At 41.2% G+C, this 14,580-nt stretch overlaps 1 protein-coding gene across 1 annotated transcript in view; it reads right to left on the reverse strand.

Annotated features, from left to right (window-relative positions):
• ANKFY1 (ankyrin repeat and FYVE domain containing 1) overlaps positions 1-14,580 on the reverse strand; it is a 43,773-nt gene that overhangs the window by 4,660 nt on the left and 24,533 nt on the right. Inside the window, exons 6-21 of the mRNA XM_069971146.1 lie at positions 14,050-14,199; positions 13,580-13,745; positions 13,298-13,502; positions 10,517-10,585; positions 9,379-9,578; positions 7,853-7,950; positions 7,205-7,430; positions 7,019-7,117; positions 5,623-5,776; positions 4,404-4,572; positions 3,964-4,082; positions 3,606-3,762; positions 3,213-3,413; positions 2,116-2,292; positions 1,757-1,904; positions 319-409 (exon numbers count right to left, since the gene is read on the reverse strand). Coding sequence (XP_069827247.1) covers positions 319-409; positions 1,757-1,904; positions 2,116-2,292; positions 3,213-3,413; positions 3,606-3,762; positions 3,964-4,082; positions 4,404-4,572; positions 5,623-5,776; positions 7,019-7,117; positions 7,205-7,430; positions 7,853-7,950; positions 9,379-9,578; positions 10,517-10,585; positions 13,298-13,502; positions 13,580-13,745; positions 14,050-14,199 — 2,429 coding nt within the window. The remainder of the gene's footprint in view (positions 1-318; positions 410-1,756; positions 1,905-2,115; positions 2,293-3,212; positions 3,414-3,605; positions 3,763-3,963; positions 4,083-4,403; positions 4,573-5,622; positions 5,777-7,018; positions 7,118-7,204; positions 7,431-7,852; positions 7,951-9,378; positions 9,579-10,516; positions 10,586-13,297; positions 13,503-13,579; positions 13,746-14,049; positions 14,200-14,580) is intronic.

The following is a 14,580-nucleotide window of genomic DNA, read 5'->3' on the forward strand; positions in this document are numbered from 1 at the left end:
AACACTACAATTTTTCATAGCCAAAGAACTGCAGCACTTCTTCCTGCATACATAATGGGTACACAATATATCATTACAGATGCTATCTTACAGGGGACACACAAATCTGAAGGACTTCAATGGAAGTATTGTCTGCTGCCAAATTACAGTATATAGCAAGCCCCTCTCATGGACACAGCCCATGGCTGTATCCACGTTTTCAAGGACTCCCTAGGGCTGCATCTAACTTCTCCAGCCATCGGTAATCAAACACAGAGAGTTCGGGTTCAAAACCTGAGTGCGATTGAGGTTCACTGATCTCTAATACTGTCTGCTTACCTCAAGTTAAGTGCCTCTGCATCAACATTACATTCTGTTAAAAGACAGCGAATATTGTTCAAGCGGCCATGCATCACTGCCAGATGAAGTGCTGTAAAAGATGAACAATAAAAAACACACTTGTTGAGATGTATACCAAGTCTAGCATGAATGTGTTTTTACATTTCCCATAAATCTACAATAGCAATACCAAGTGACCAGCAGCTACGCTCCTGATCTGTCATCTACTTATATGACTTTGCCACACTTTTAGATCACACAAGTTATTCGCATTGAAACTCAGTAACTACATACTGGTTATAGCATGAGAATTTGGGACAAGATACGTTAAAAATGTATTATATGGAAATAATATCTGGCAGAAATGATATACAGTAAATGTGTCAGGCCACAAGGGTCAAGCATGGGGTAAAACCTTTTGGTTACTATTTAAGAAACTGAAATGCTCCAGTCTTTACACTGACCACTATACAGTCACTGTAGGCTGAAGCCCCCTGTTTACTGCAGTTCACTTGTCAGCTTCGCTGTATAGACTGGGACAGAATAAATACTCTCATTACCCTAAAAGCAGTATTCTGGGGAGTTACTTTTATGCCTAACTATGCTTCAGCAGGAGGGAAGAGTTCCTTGCAGCAACTCCCCATGTCGACCTCAACCCTGGATGTGCTGTGCAGCTATATCAGGCTCTGTGAGAAGGGTGGCAGCGGGAAAGGCAATGGAGGTGGTTAGAGGGTTTTTTACCTTCTGAGAATAGTTATGCAAGTTATTTCACGGTATACCTCTTTAAAGAGTGGATGAGTTACTGTATTCCTGGAAGTCTAGAGGAGACAGTAACAATATATAAAGCTCTGTTTGCTTCTCACGTGTCATCTGAAGGACAGGCTATATTCTGTTATTTCACTAGAGACTTTAATAGTCTATGGCGTTACTCAGTCAACTGATTCTCAATCATTTCAGGAGCTATAAGGCTCATACTACCTGCTGCACCATCTATTCATACAGAACAATAGTGTGGGTCTTTAATAAGGCCAACCCAATAATTTTTTTTACAATATAGTTGTTATATATATATGTATATATGATATTATACTTTATTTCACTTGTACATACTAAAATATAAGTAATGAGAACGATAAAATACATGAGACATTCCCTATGAAAAAATTGTCTTATGTGTGGACACCCCTGACCATATGCCCTAATCATTAAATATGGAAATGATAAGAGGTAGTGCCCTTCTTGGAACCCCCTCTATTAGCCAGAATGGTCAGCAATTCAGTAACCACAGCTCTTTCTGTAAAACAGATGTCCACATCTAGAGAATATGATGATAGTGGCATATCACTCTTTAGGAGCCGGACTCCCAGCCACCAGCTGATCAACAGGACATCTTTAAGGAAGGAGTTGTGCCATGACACCTTTTAACTCTTAGAATTACCATTATTCCCATTTTCATCTGCAGCTCCAAAATCAACTCCATTCTCCAACAGCACAGAACAGATCGTGGGGAGGTCTTGTTGTGCTGCAAGGTGAAGGGCGGTCTGACGATGTTTTGTCAGTTCATTCACTTTGGCACCTGCAAGAAGCTAACAAAGCAGATCACAGACATTATTGATCTAGACAACTCTACATCAACAAAATAAAACAATGCAGTGTCTTTTGCCAGCAGACTGGCATCTTATTCATGCCAAGATGGAAAAACAGTGCAGTTTCGAAAAACAGAATTAGGTTTTGGGTAAATCGTACACACGTGTAATTGATCCTTTGATCTATAAATCTAGACATTACAATGCATACCAGGTTGCGGACTATAATTTCAGATCCGGCCTGCACAGCCAGATGGAGAGGAGTTAACTTGGAAGCATCCTGCACTCTCGAGTTGACGTTGGCTTGCACACTAATCAGGAACAGCACACTCTCGATGTCAGAATTCTGCACTGCCACATGAAGAAAGTTCCTTCCTTTGTTATCCACCTAAGTGAGAAAAACAAAAGAACACACAATAATATGCACTAAGAATCTTCAGTAGTAACAAAAACCAGCTGTAACCTAAAAGCAATTCTTTATTTCCCATGCTACAACAAGACAAACAAATGGCAAGTAAAGTCAGTGAGTAGGCTGCATAATAAATATGGGAAAGGGCTGGGACTTCCACAAAGAGAGCAAGAGATTCTCTGTGCGGCCACTATCTGCTCTGGCTAACAAATAAAAAAGGCCCTGGACAAAGGACCCCATTGTAGCAACCCAGGTTATTTAAAAATACTTTTTCTAAACCAGACACCACCTTTAGGTCACTACAGAAACTGAAATACACTAATACCTCGGTTTCCAAACACCTCGGTGTTTGAACACTTTGTTATTGGAACAAAAATTTCCCCCTGAAGTTTTGTTTGGTATTTGAACATTGTTTGGTATTTGAACAAAATCAGGGGAGATAACTGTCAGCTGAACTATTTAAGGCCATGTTCCCACTCAGTAAGACATCGGCCGTTCCGTGACCCGGCCGGTGTCAGAAAAGATCATCCCAGCCGATACTGCAGAACCGGCCGGATGATCTTTACTGCTGCTTAATTCGGATACAGGAGTATCCGTGCGCGCCCGCATCCGAATTCCCCACTGCACACAATGGAGGGTGTGCCTGGAGCCGCATTCTCCATTGTGTGAACTAACAGGTTGTCTGAATAGTGTCAGCAGAAAACTGACATGTCAGTTTCTTGCAGCCGGAGTGTATACATAGATTCCTTAGAAGTCAGCACTACGTAAGTTCCGTAGTAATCACGGCCGTTGTTACAACGGCCGTGATTACTACAGAACTTACACAGTGGGAACATGGCCTAAATCTGTTATGGAGAAACATAATGGCCCTTGTGACACTGTGTAAGCCATCTTCTTACCTGCTCAGCTGCTCCGGGTTCCCGTTTTAAAATGGCTTCTGCAGCTTTGTTATTCTTGAATGTCATAGCACACGCAAAAGGAGTCATTCCCTGTCTGTCCCTCACGTTCAGCCTGATTTCGGGGTGTGAGATCAATAACTGAATAATTACACGGTGCTGGTTGCTGATGGCAACATGAATTGGAGTTCTTCCTTCTGCATCCTGTAATACAAAGATGGAACTTAATATTGCTATAACATAAGAAACAAATCACGGCTTCCCTCATAGCTAAACTATTATATACTGATTAATAATATTTAGCTTGCAAAGCACTGTACATGTGTGGTGGATTTTGCGCTGACTGATGATTTTGTTCCATAGCAGCTTATTTTATTATTATTACTAATATTATACCTGTGCATTCACATTGGCACCAAACTCCAAAAGGCACTGAACTACTTCTTCTAATCCCCAACTTGCTGCCAAGTGCAAAGGTGTCTGCCCGTCTCTAGCTTCTTCTTCCCCTTCTCCATTTGGTCCTGGTTTTCTAGGACTGTTTACATCACAGCCACTGAAAGAGAACAAGAAAGGCTTTTGAGAAATGTAGAAGAATATTAATATCCTAATGAAAGGGGCTTTCCCAACATAAGAAGTTATCACTAGAGATGAGGGAACCTCCAGCAGGTGAATGCAGCCCTAGGAAGTCCTGGAAAACATGGAATGAGCCTAGGTTTCTCCCAAAGCAAAGCAGTATACAATACATAGCACTAACCTGCGTATAAGAAAGCAAGCCACCTGCTCTCTGTTCTCATCTATGGCTCTATGCAGAAGAGTCTGTAGACATCCACTTGGACCAGGCCCCCAAAATGTGGCATCACATCCATGTCTTACCTAAGATAAGAAATATAATGAATTCTCATGCACATTACTTAATACATACTGTCCTGCTCTTGCACTTCTATCCAGAATGGGGAAGGGGGTGAATACCAAAAAACATCTTTTCACCTATCGTAGGAAGCAAAATACTCATTTGATAAAGGGGTTGTCTTGGGTTTGAGGGATATTGCTATCTCTGACAAACTCTGATGGAGATAAACACAAGGTTTTGCTATCCTATTCATATGAACTGTTCACATCAGTCAGATATAATTAACAAGGATAAAACAACTAAAAGGCAAAAATAAAACTATTTGAGGAATAGGTTTATCTTACCAGAGTGGATGCAATATCCTCCAGTTCATTTTCCAGCGCAATCCACAATGGAGGGTTCCCTTGTTCATCAGTAACCGACATGTCTGCCCCTCGCGTGCAAATTGCATCAACCACAAGAGGAAGCTGGTTTTTAATGGCTAGCTGAAGTGCAGTTTCCCCATCTTGGGTTCTAAAATTTAAAAAAATGTCACAGAAATCACCTGTAGAGCAGTCAGCACTTTGCTTCCAAAATCTGCTGTTCCAAACACAAATTTACATTTCTGTGACTTCCGCTTTAAATTATACGATAATCTCCTGGGTCAGAAAGACACTAGAGCAATTGTAAGGGCACTAATATTATAAGACTTAGAAAATGGCTAGTATGTACCTTGGTTGGTCCAGAAAAACTTTAATGGGGTTTTCCAGTACTTTGGAACTAACAACTAATCCTCAGAATAGATAGTCATTATTAGACAAGATGTTGGCACTTTAGTATTAAGCTGTAGCAAAGTGTACTACCTAGCACAGCCACAACAAATAGTACAGCTCCATGTGCCCTTCAAATAGCTACCTGTTAAGGGTGCAAAGAGTAAGGGCCCTATTACACAGAATCAGGCCAATTTGGACAGATATCGCCTCGTGTAATAAAGACAACATCAGCTGAGGAGCCAATCAGTGGCTGCCAACTGCACTCTGTGTAATAAAGTGACAGCCGATTAAAGTTTATAGAAAATAATAAAGATGTATACTTACCTTTCCAGGGTCCCCTGTGTCCACCAGGCTTTTTCCTGCTCACTGCAGCCGCCGCTGACACTTCTGACATGTCTCTGCAATGACAGGCTGCTCACCCATATCACCGGCCACAGCGTTGTCCCATCTCGGTCAGTGATTAGCTGAGCAGCCTGCCACTGCAGAGATGTGTCGGAAGTGTCAGTGGTGGCTGCAGTGAGCAGGGAAAGGCCAGGAGGGAGCCTGGAGAGGTAAGTATAGCTTTATTATTTTGTATACACGCTACAAGGGCCAGCAATACCAGCATGGGCTGCACAGACATAGCGAACAATGTCTGTGCAGCCCTTGGTGCACGACTATTGAGCCTCGTAATAGGCTCAGTAAGCGAGCACCAACCTAGCAGATCAGTACTCGCTTACACTGCGCACCAGGCCGTGTAATACAGCCCCAACATTGTGAAATAAGACAAAACACAATTAGCATTCCATTTGCCCGACACTCTGAGTCATACCTGATATTTATATCAGCTTGGTGTTCCAGTAGGAAGAGAGCACTCTTACTGTCTTGTCTTCGTATTGCCATGTGTAGCAGGGTCTGTCCATCTGACATGGTGTCATTGATGGAGGCACCTGATCCAAGCAATTGAGCAGCAATGACATGCATGCCTAAAGAAATAATTACATTGTAAGGCTTCCTTCTGTACTCACAAGGCTGTTCATTATCAAGGGAAAGCTGTCTACATCACAGAGAAGCAGAGTGAAAACGGGTTTGTACTGCCCATTGAAAGCTTATGGAGGGGAGAGGGGCTGAGGGGGGGGCGAGTGAGCAGGAAGAGCTGAGAAACTGCCTGAGCAATGTGCAGACTTTGTGGCCAGAGAAAACACTAGATTCACATATTAGACTACTCAGTAGTATGGGCTTGTCACTGTACCAGTCACAAAGTGTTAGGCAGTTCTACATTCAATCGATACACCTGTCCACACTGTAACACCATCACCAACAAAGGCTCGTCTGGTAACAAAAGTGGCATAGAGCTCTCCTTGGTGGCCATCATTTCTGCTCAGTGTGAATCAACTTTCATCAGTGAAAAGCACTCAGGCCCACTGGTACCTCACCCAGCATAGATGCTCCCTTTGGTGATGGCGTTACAGTGTGGGCAGGTGTGTCTAGTCAGTACAGAACTGCTCTTCATTTTGTGAATGGTACAGTGACAAGTCCATGCTACTTTAATAACATTAATCCAGTCTTTGTACCTCTGCATGAACAACACAGCTGCCTAATTTCAGGTTCATGGACGACAATGCTCCAGCTTATCGAGATCGCATCATTAGGGAATGGCTGCTGGAGACTGGGGGACCTCAAATAGAGTGGCCTGCACTTTATCCAGACCAGAATCCCATAGAGAACCTATGGGATCAGCTGTCACTGTGTAGAGGCTTGTGACACTGTACCCTAGAAACTCAATGATCTGAGGGCCCCCCTTCAAGAGGAGTCTGGTGCCATGCCTCAGCAGACAATGATGTACTAATTTTGAAAAATATTTTTTTAAAGATAATTGATCAACTAAAAACCAACACCCTGATGAAACAAAATTAACATGGGTCCAAAGACAGACTGCATAAATGGTGGAGGGTCTTAAACATAAAACATATCAAGAAAGACTTAAGGAACTAAATCTGTATAGTCTGAAGAAAAGAATGGAGGGGGGGGGGTGTGATCAAAACTTATATTAAACATAGTTCAGGATGGAAGTATTTTTTTTTTTTAATAAGAAATCAAACACAAAAACAGAGCGAAAATATTACTTCACTTATAGTCTACAGTAACTAAGGAAATAAAATAAGTGCAGACTAGATGGACCAGGTGGTCTTTTGCTGACAAAAATATTCTCTGTTTCTGTCCCTTACCTGTCCATAAGGCCAGTGCCAGTACAGTTTGTTCTCTGGAGTCCTTCAGGCTGAAGTCGGGAATGATTTGAAGATTATTTGTTGCATGGAGAGCATTGGCTTTAGGAAAATATATAAAGACATTTTATATATTGCAATAAAACCATTGATACACTTTGTAAGTTTACCATAAGGAGGGACTCTCACCTTTCTGCTCTAATATCACTGTCACAACATCTGGATGGTGGTAGGCTATTGCCATGTGCAGTGGGGTTTGTAAGTATGTGCTGGCTGATGGGCTGGTCGGTGAGGATCCTTTAGGAGCAGGACAGGCTTCTTGTGTTTGTAGGTTTGGATTAGCTCCTTGTTGTAACAGCTCTGTGGTAAGGTTGGGAAGCCCATGTCGGCAAGCGGTGTGTAATGGCGTCTCTCCCTAGAAGAACAACACCATACTCATGAAATAAAGCTTTTGTTCACGTCAGCAAGTTTGTCAGAACTGAAGTGTTGGATTTATCAGAGGGCAAGAAACCACAATGGAACCCCAGAAAACCCTATCATACAGCCAATTGGATTAGTCCTACAAAACAACTGGCAAAGAACTGTGGTCTGTTAAAAACTGAAGTCATGATACAGATGTAAATACTGCTTGATCCTAACCTGTGGTCATTAATAATCACTAAGGGCCCTAAGGAGCAATAATCGGCAGATAGGCACTTGCTTACACTGATCGTCGGGGCGTGTAATATGTCCCTAAGGCACTGACAACGTTTACATATAAAAGTTACTCCAAATACTCCTCCAACGAGGGCCAGGTGTATAATCAATGTAAAACGCTGTTTACTATACAGAACTTACCCATTTATTTTTATGATTGACTTTAGCCCCATGGGTTGCCAAAAAAAGAGCAGCAGCCTCATTTCCTGCCCCTGCAGCTCTCTGTAACAAGCAGTTACCTAAATTAAGGGGGAAAAAGGTGTATTATGTATAATAACATGTATGTACGTAGATAGCTTGATATACACAATATTTACAGACAGCTGTAAGATTTTTCTGGACTTTGATACATGAGTACAACAGGTTTTTCTTAAATGATGGATATTTTGAAGGTCAACGACACAGAGATATTAAAGGGGTTATAAGATATATAGACTAGCCATTTTGGATATACTGAGTTGCAGAATTTGGTCCATGCCACTCAGACCCTTAGCGTACTATTCCACAAAGCGATTTTTCAACAATTAACAATCTCAAATGATCGCTATGGCGAACACCCTGCAAACTATCAGCGATTAAAATAGGTCCAAATTCTATCAAACGACCAACAATTTCTCATTGGTCGTTTAATCGTCTGCTATTACACTAAATGATTATCGTTCACGTGTGCTTTTCACACGTCAACAAGAGGACTGGTTTCCTGCTGTGTAATATATCCACTGTTTTAGGGGGCTCTTAACCATTTAAGTTTTGTTCACTTTTTTGTGATGTGGTTTCAAAGCTAAATCTAGCAGAGGAGAAGTTGTATCTTTCTTTTATACTTTAACTCCCATTATGATTTACACTTCTTTTAGGTTTCAAAAACTGCATAAGAGAATTTGATATACTCATATACTGTATGGTCACACATTCATTTGAAACAACTTAAAGGGTTTAACAAGTCTGTTTGGTTTGGACTTAAAGGGGCAGTTTACCAAAATAATTTTTCTTTCAAATCAACTGCTGTATATCCTGCAGGAAGTGGTGTATTCTTTCCAGTCTGACACAGTGCTCTCTGCTGCCACCTCTGTCCACATCAGGAACTGTCCAGGGCAGTAGCAAATTCCCATAGAAAACCTCTCCTGCTCTCAGACTGGAAAGAATAACAATTCCTGCAGGACATAAAGCAGCTGATAAGTTTTGGAAGACTGGAGATTTTTTTAATAGAAGTAAATTACAAATCTCTGGCACAAGTTGATTAAAAAAAATTCTGATGAACTATTCCTCTAATGCAGGGCTCCAGACTAAAAAATTTACCTAGGAGCCATTGGCTCCTAACCTGAAAAATTTAGGCGCCAAATAGAATATTTGGTCGCCAACATTTTAAAACATGTAAAATTAATGTTATGTTAAATGGGACTTACTGTGTGCAGAGGCCACGGCAGCCTCCTCCTTTAGATCCTTTCTTAATAAATCTGGGCGCCATTTGCAAGATGTCAGTCGCATTGGCGACCATTTTGGTCGCCATCTGGAGCCCTGCTCTAATGGTAACATATCTGATCAGGAGTATAACCCTTATGTAGATAATAAGGTTGGGGATATTGAAAATTAAATAAAACCCTTGAAACAAGAAGCTTTATTACTGATTGAACATAAAACAGCAGTGAATACAAACCTCTTGTGTTTACCTGTTACTGTGTCAGGGGCATCTGTGTTGCTGCCACGTTTGATCAGTCTTGCTGCAAAGCTATTCTCATCAAATGAAGTTCCATTTACAATAGGGAGGTCATCAAATGGGTTCACAGATTGGTCAGAGGACACTGTAATGTATTGGACAGCGAGCCACAAAGCTGTACTTCCTTCATGATCCTTTAGTTCTAAATCTAATCTGGCAAAGACATTAACAAAGTCCATCCATTAATTGGAGCTCAAGAGGACATAAAATACAAAGTAAAATACATGTAATCTTACTTTACAGGGAGATGAATCATTCAAATGTGACAAAGCATACATTGTTATCATTAACCCTCAAGTGTTGAGCCTGGCAATATCCTGAAGGTCTACAAAGAATGAATAAAGCATGTGGATATTTGTCCTCCATTTTTGGGATCGGTCGGGGTCCCAGAGGTTGCCCCTCCACCGATCTGCTAGAATCCCTTATTCTGAAGATAGGGGATAAAATTTAATATAATATTCCCCACTGATCTGTGAGTCATTTAACTGTCTGGCTACCCATAGCTAAGTGAATTTAGTTTAAAGCGAATGTACCAATAATAAAAAATTTTTATTTTTTTATTTTTTACATGAACAGACCGGCGCCAGAATGGGGATGCTGATGCCACGGTTCTTTTTTTGAACCGCCACAGTTACTGTGCACGGTGCTGGTCTATTCCCGAGCACCGGGCAGGCGTGAAGCACTGGAGGTGGGCCCGCCGGCCCCCAGTGTGACAATCTCCCCTCCCCTCTATTGACAAGGCTCCATTCATTCTAATGAAGCTGCGTAACAGAGTGGAGGGGGTTACGTCACAATGGGGGCCGGCGGGCCTGCCACCAGTGCTACATGTAAATCACTTACATAAATTATGCCACGGGTAAGAATTATCATGGAATTATATACTCCTACAGACTACATATGTTGTACTGCAGCCCCAGCCTAAAACTAGGTATCTTCAAATCAAGAGCCAAAATTTTTGTGTCAAAAGAAAAACGTATCTCTCGGCTGCGGCGTGCACTTAATTTAGTTGTTAAATATTATCACTGGTCTGAAGGATTTTAAAGAATACAGCAATAAACCAGCTAAAATGACATCAATATGTTATTACTTACTGTTTGCATTGAAGCAGCTGGTTAAACACGTATTCATTTCTAGAAAGAATAGCTGTATGTAGAGGAGTCCTGGAAGCAGAGAGGAACAAGAATGAATAAACATCCATACTGAGCTGTTCTTCAGTGGTGGAAAAAGTAATTTATTGTTCAAAAGGGGTTATCCAGCATTTAAATATTTTTATACATTGCTGCACTCTTGGTAAACATAATAAACATGTTATGCTTTACCTCTCCGCGCTCCCCTGGTGTCCTGATGTGGCCTCGGTCCCCCCCGCCGACTGCAGCTCCACTACTTCCAAAACAAATCTCAGAAGTGACAGCCTGCTCAGCCAATTACTGGTTGTAGCGCTGTCCTCTCTCAGTCAGTGCTTGGATGAGTGGACTGTCAATGCAGAGACCAGTTAGTCTTGGAAGTAGCGGCACCTGCAGTTAGCGGAGGACACCAGAGAGGCTGCATCAGGATAGCGGAGGAGCACAGAAAGGTAAGCATAACATGTTTATAATGTTTACCGACAGGAGAGCAATATATAAAAACTTTTTAGACGTTAGATAACCCCTTTAATATTCTAAAGTTACTGTAAATACAGGTTCTTTAAGTAATTTAAACAGAATTCTTTCCAAAAGAGTACATATACTGAATGGCTTCTGTTGCTTCAAGACAGACTTTAATCACAAGAACAATAGTCACTGTCATCATAGATCTCACTGAAATGCCTTACAAGAATGACCTTTCAAAAACAGGCACTTAAACAACATGGCATAGGTATAATTCCAATGACTGTTAGACTCGGAATGCTAAAATAGTATTCATGAACTTGTATTCAGGAACCAATAATACAGTTCCAGGCCAAATCAACTGCTCATTCACTAAAAGCAGAAGGAAGAGGGACAAGAATGTTTTTCGTACATAAGAGAAGATGTACGAAAAACAACAATAACCCAGCATTACCAGTACGATGTATGTAGCCGGTACTACTGGCTTCCATCCATTATTTATTTCCATCTCTACAATTGCGCCAGTCAGCTAACCCTAACCCCAAGAATACATATCTACGGGTGAATAATTTAATCCTGCAACATCCACTGATAAATTTCAAAAAGCATGGGAAGAAATGTGTTTAGGTAGTGATTTAGGAATAGGTTTAGGGACACTTGAGTGGACAGTAGCATGGGGTTTCTCTTGTTAGGTTGCCCTGCTAAGGGCGAAAGTGAGCGGAAAGTTTGCAGGGAGAGAATTAGACCACACGTGCTCAGGCAACCTAAAGAGACACTGGATGTGCATTAAAACACATTGAAAGAGACGAGTGGAGAACCTAACTACACCTGCTTTTTGACTCCACTGCCCTGTGAGTCCTGCAGTGACCAATCCAGAGAGTGGTGATTGACGAATGCTTTTTTATATTAGATCAACGCAGTAGATTACAATTGTGCATTAGTACTGGCTTTTGATATTTCAACATAGTAGACCTCGGCACTACTGAAATACCATTACCAGACTTCTTTAGCCATGGGAACACAGTCCTAGGGATCCCTACTACCGATGGTCCTCTACGGATCAGTTAGACTGTGATAACTTGTAGCAACATCGAGTGAGCGCCATGATTACTCTCTACATTGTTCAAGTATTGGCTTTTGAGCCTGGTGTCATGCTTGTTGGCATAGGCACTGTATTACTCATTACTGTAATAATCTGACAATCAATACGCCTAGAGGCATTTACTGTACATAATAAGCAATTGTGGGTTACATACAGGGAGCCATTGCTTTAGTCTGGGAGTTGTTGCACTACTGGGAGTTTTAATGTCAACTAAAACAGAATTTTTAGTACTTTTAAAAATTACTTTTAGTAATTTTTTAGTACTAAAAAAAAACCAACTAATATCCCTCAAGTGTTAATTTGGCTCGCTATTTTTACTGTGTTTTTAGAAGGATGATATCAGCTGAAATTAATGGGGTACTCCGAAATCAGACATCAAAGATAGAAATGCTGCAGAAACATATAGCATGTTCTTTCCCTCAGCTGTTTATTACAGCCCTCCCACCCTGCCTACTCCCCTTCCTCAGCACTCCTGCAACACACATTTTGTATTTCTTCTTTTTTTAACTTCCTGTCAGGGGTAAATCAAATACAAAAGCACGCTGAAGCAAATACTATTAGTGATAAAGGGTCACACAGATTTTTGTGTCCTCAGCAGTCAGCGGAAGCTCAGAACTGGGGGAAGTAGACTGAATAGATAATAAGTATAAAAGGAACTGTTATACTCACCATGGGCAGCAACATATGAAAAGTTATGTTTGAGTTGACTACCCCTTTAAAGGAGTAATCCGCAAATTAAAAAAAATTAAGAAAATTAATACAGATTTGTAAATTACTTGTATTTAAAATCTCACACTTTCCAGTATTCATCCCCTGCAGGTAGTGGAGTCTGACCCAGTGCTGCCACCTCTGTCTGTGAAAGGTGGCAGCAGAGAGCACCATGTTAGACTGGAAAGAGAACTCTACTTCCTGAAGGACATAAGTAGATGATCAGTGGGGGACCCACAGTGATCATGACTGCTGGGGCTTTACTAGACAGACCCCAATGACACAAATACAATTGACATTATTGAATTTACTTCGTAATGTAAGACAGTATGGGTCATAAAGTGCAAGAGAGGCCCTTTGCGATCACTCTCTACTCTTGTAAAGAAAAAAAAAAGACAACACAGGATACCCTTATTCTAGCACAGAATTTCTGGGGAGTTTTCTTGACTTGACAAAACAGCAAAGAATCGGCCTACCTTCCTTTACTGTCCTGCATGTTGGGATTAGCTCCGGCATGTAAAAGTGCCTCAGCAATTTGTGCTATATCAGACATGACTTCCAGAGAGCGGTCCTTCATTGTACACGCAGCTACAAGATGCAGTGGAGTCTCTTGTTCTCCGATTGTAGCAGCATTTACAAGCGCACCATTTTTTATAAGGAAATTGGCAGCAAATTTGTCATCTGCGGAAAAAACAAACAATATTATAAGTATAATGTATAACAATATAAATATTTCAAGCAAAATACTTTCTACTGACCCCTTTGGATTGCTTTGTGCAACAGACTCCAACCTTTCTTGTCTACCATATCCACATCAGCCCTGCTGTTAACTAAGGTCGTGGCTATGCTCTCTAGCTTTCGAGAAAGGGCAAGATCCAGGGCAAGATCTCCATTTTGGTCCAGTTCATTTAACTTTGCAGGTAACTAAAAAGAAAATTAGACATATCATCATCATGCTGATCTGGATTATCATGGCAAACAGGGGTTTTGCAACCAAACTACTTTAAAATTGCATAAAACATTTAGAACAGGGATGGGGAACCTTCGGCCCTCCAGCTGTAGCAAAACTTCAACTCCCACCATACCTGGACAGCCGCATGATGGGAATTGTAGTTTTGCAACTACTGGAGGGCCGTAGGTTCCCCTACCCTGATTTAGAATAAGCAGCTATTATTATAGAGCCTGCAGATAATTGTCATCAAGCAAAAAAACCATACCAATACCATACCTGGGAATCCATCTCTATCAGATACAAAAACACAACGTCTTCCCTTTCCACCTTTATTGCTTTGTGTAAGGGGAATTGGGTCTTTGATTTAAACATTTTGTACAATAGCTGAGCACTCATTGAGCTGAAGTCTTCCTTCCTTAGATCATCCTAAAAATACAAATCAAATAATATCTCCATTACATTCCCTTTGTCTGCTATAGAACATTGGTGTACACAGGATAATAAATGCATGAAAATGTATCAGATCATAGAGTTGAAGGAGGCTACCCACACAAAGGTTTGACCTGATGAGGCATAGGTTTCACACATGGCAAAACAGCGGCTGTTGTTTGACACGGCCATGTGAACATCACATCGGCCGGGTGAACATTAGTTAATTTGTAATTGGAATGCGGGCACATTTGGGTGTGCCCGCACCTCAATTAGCCATAGCACACAAAGTAAAGTGCGACCGGAAGCCGTACTTTACATTGTGTGCACAGTCTATTTTGTGCGGCCGCTGTTCACTGAATAGCGGCTGCACAAAAT

The sequence above is a fragment of the Dendropsophus ebraccatus genome, chromosome 5, assembly GCF_027789765.1.
Source record: "Dendropsophus ebraccatus isolate aDenEbr1 chromosome 5, aDenEbr1.pat, whole genome shotgun sequence".
NCBI lineage: Eukaryota > Metazoa > Chordata > Amphibia > Anura > Hylidae > Dendropsophus > Dendropsophus ebraccatus.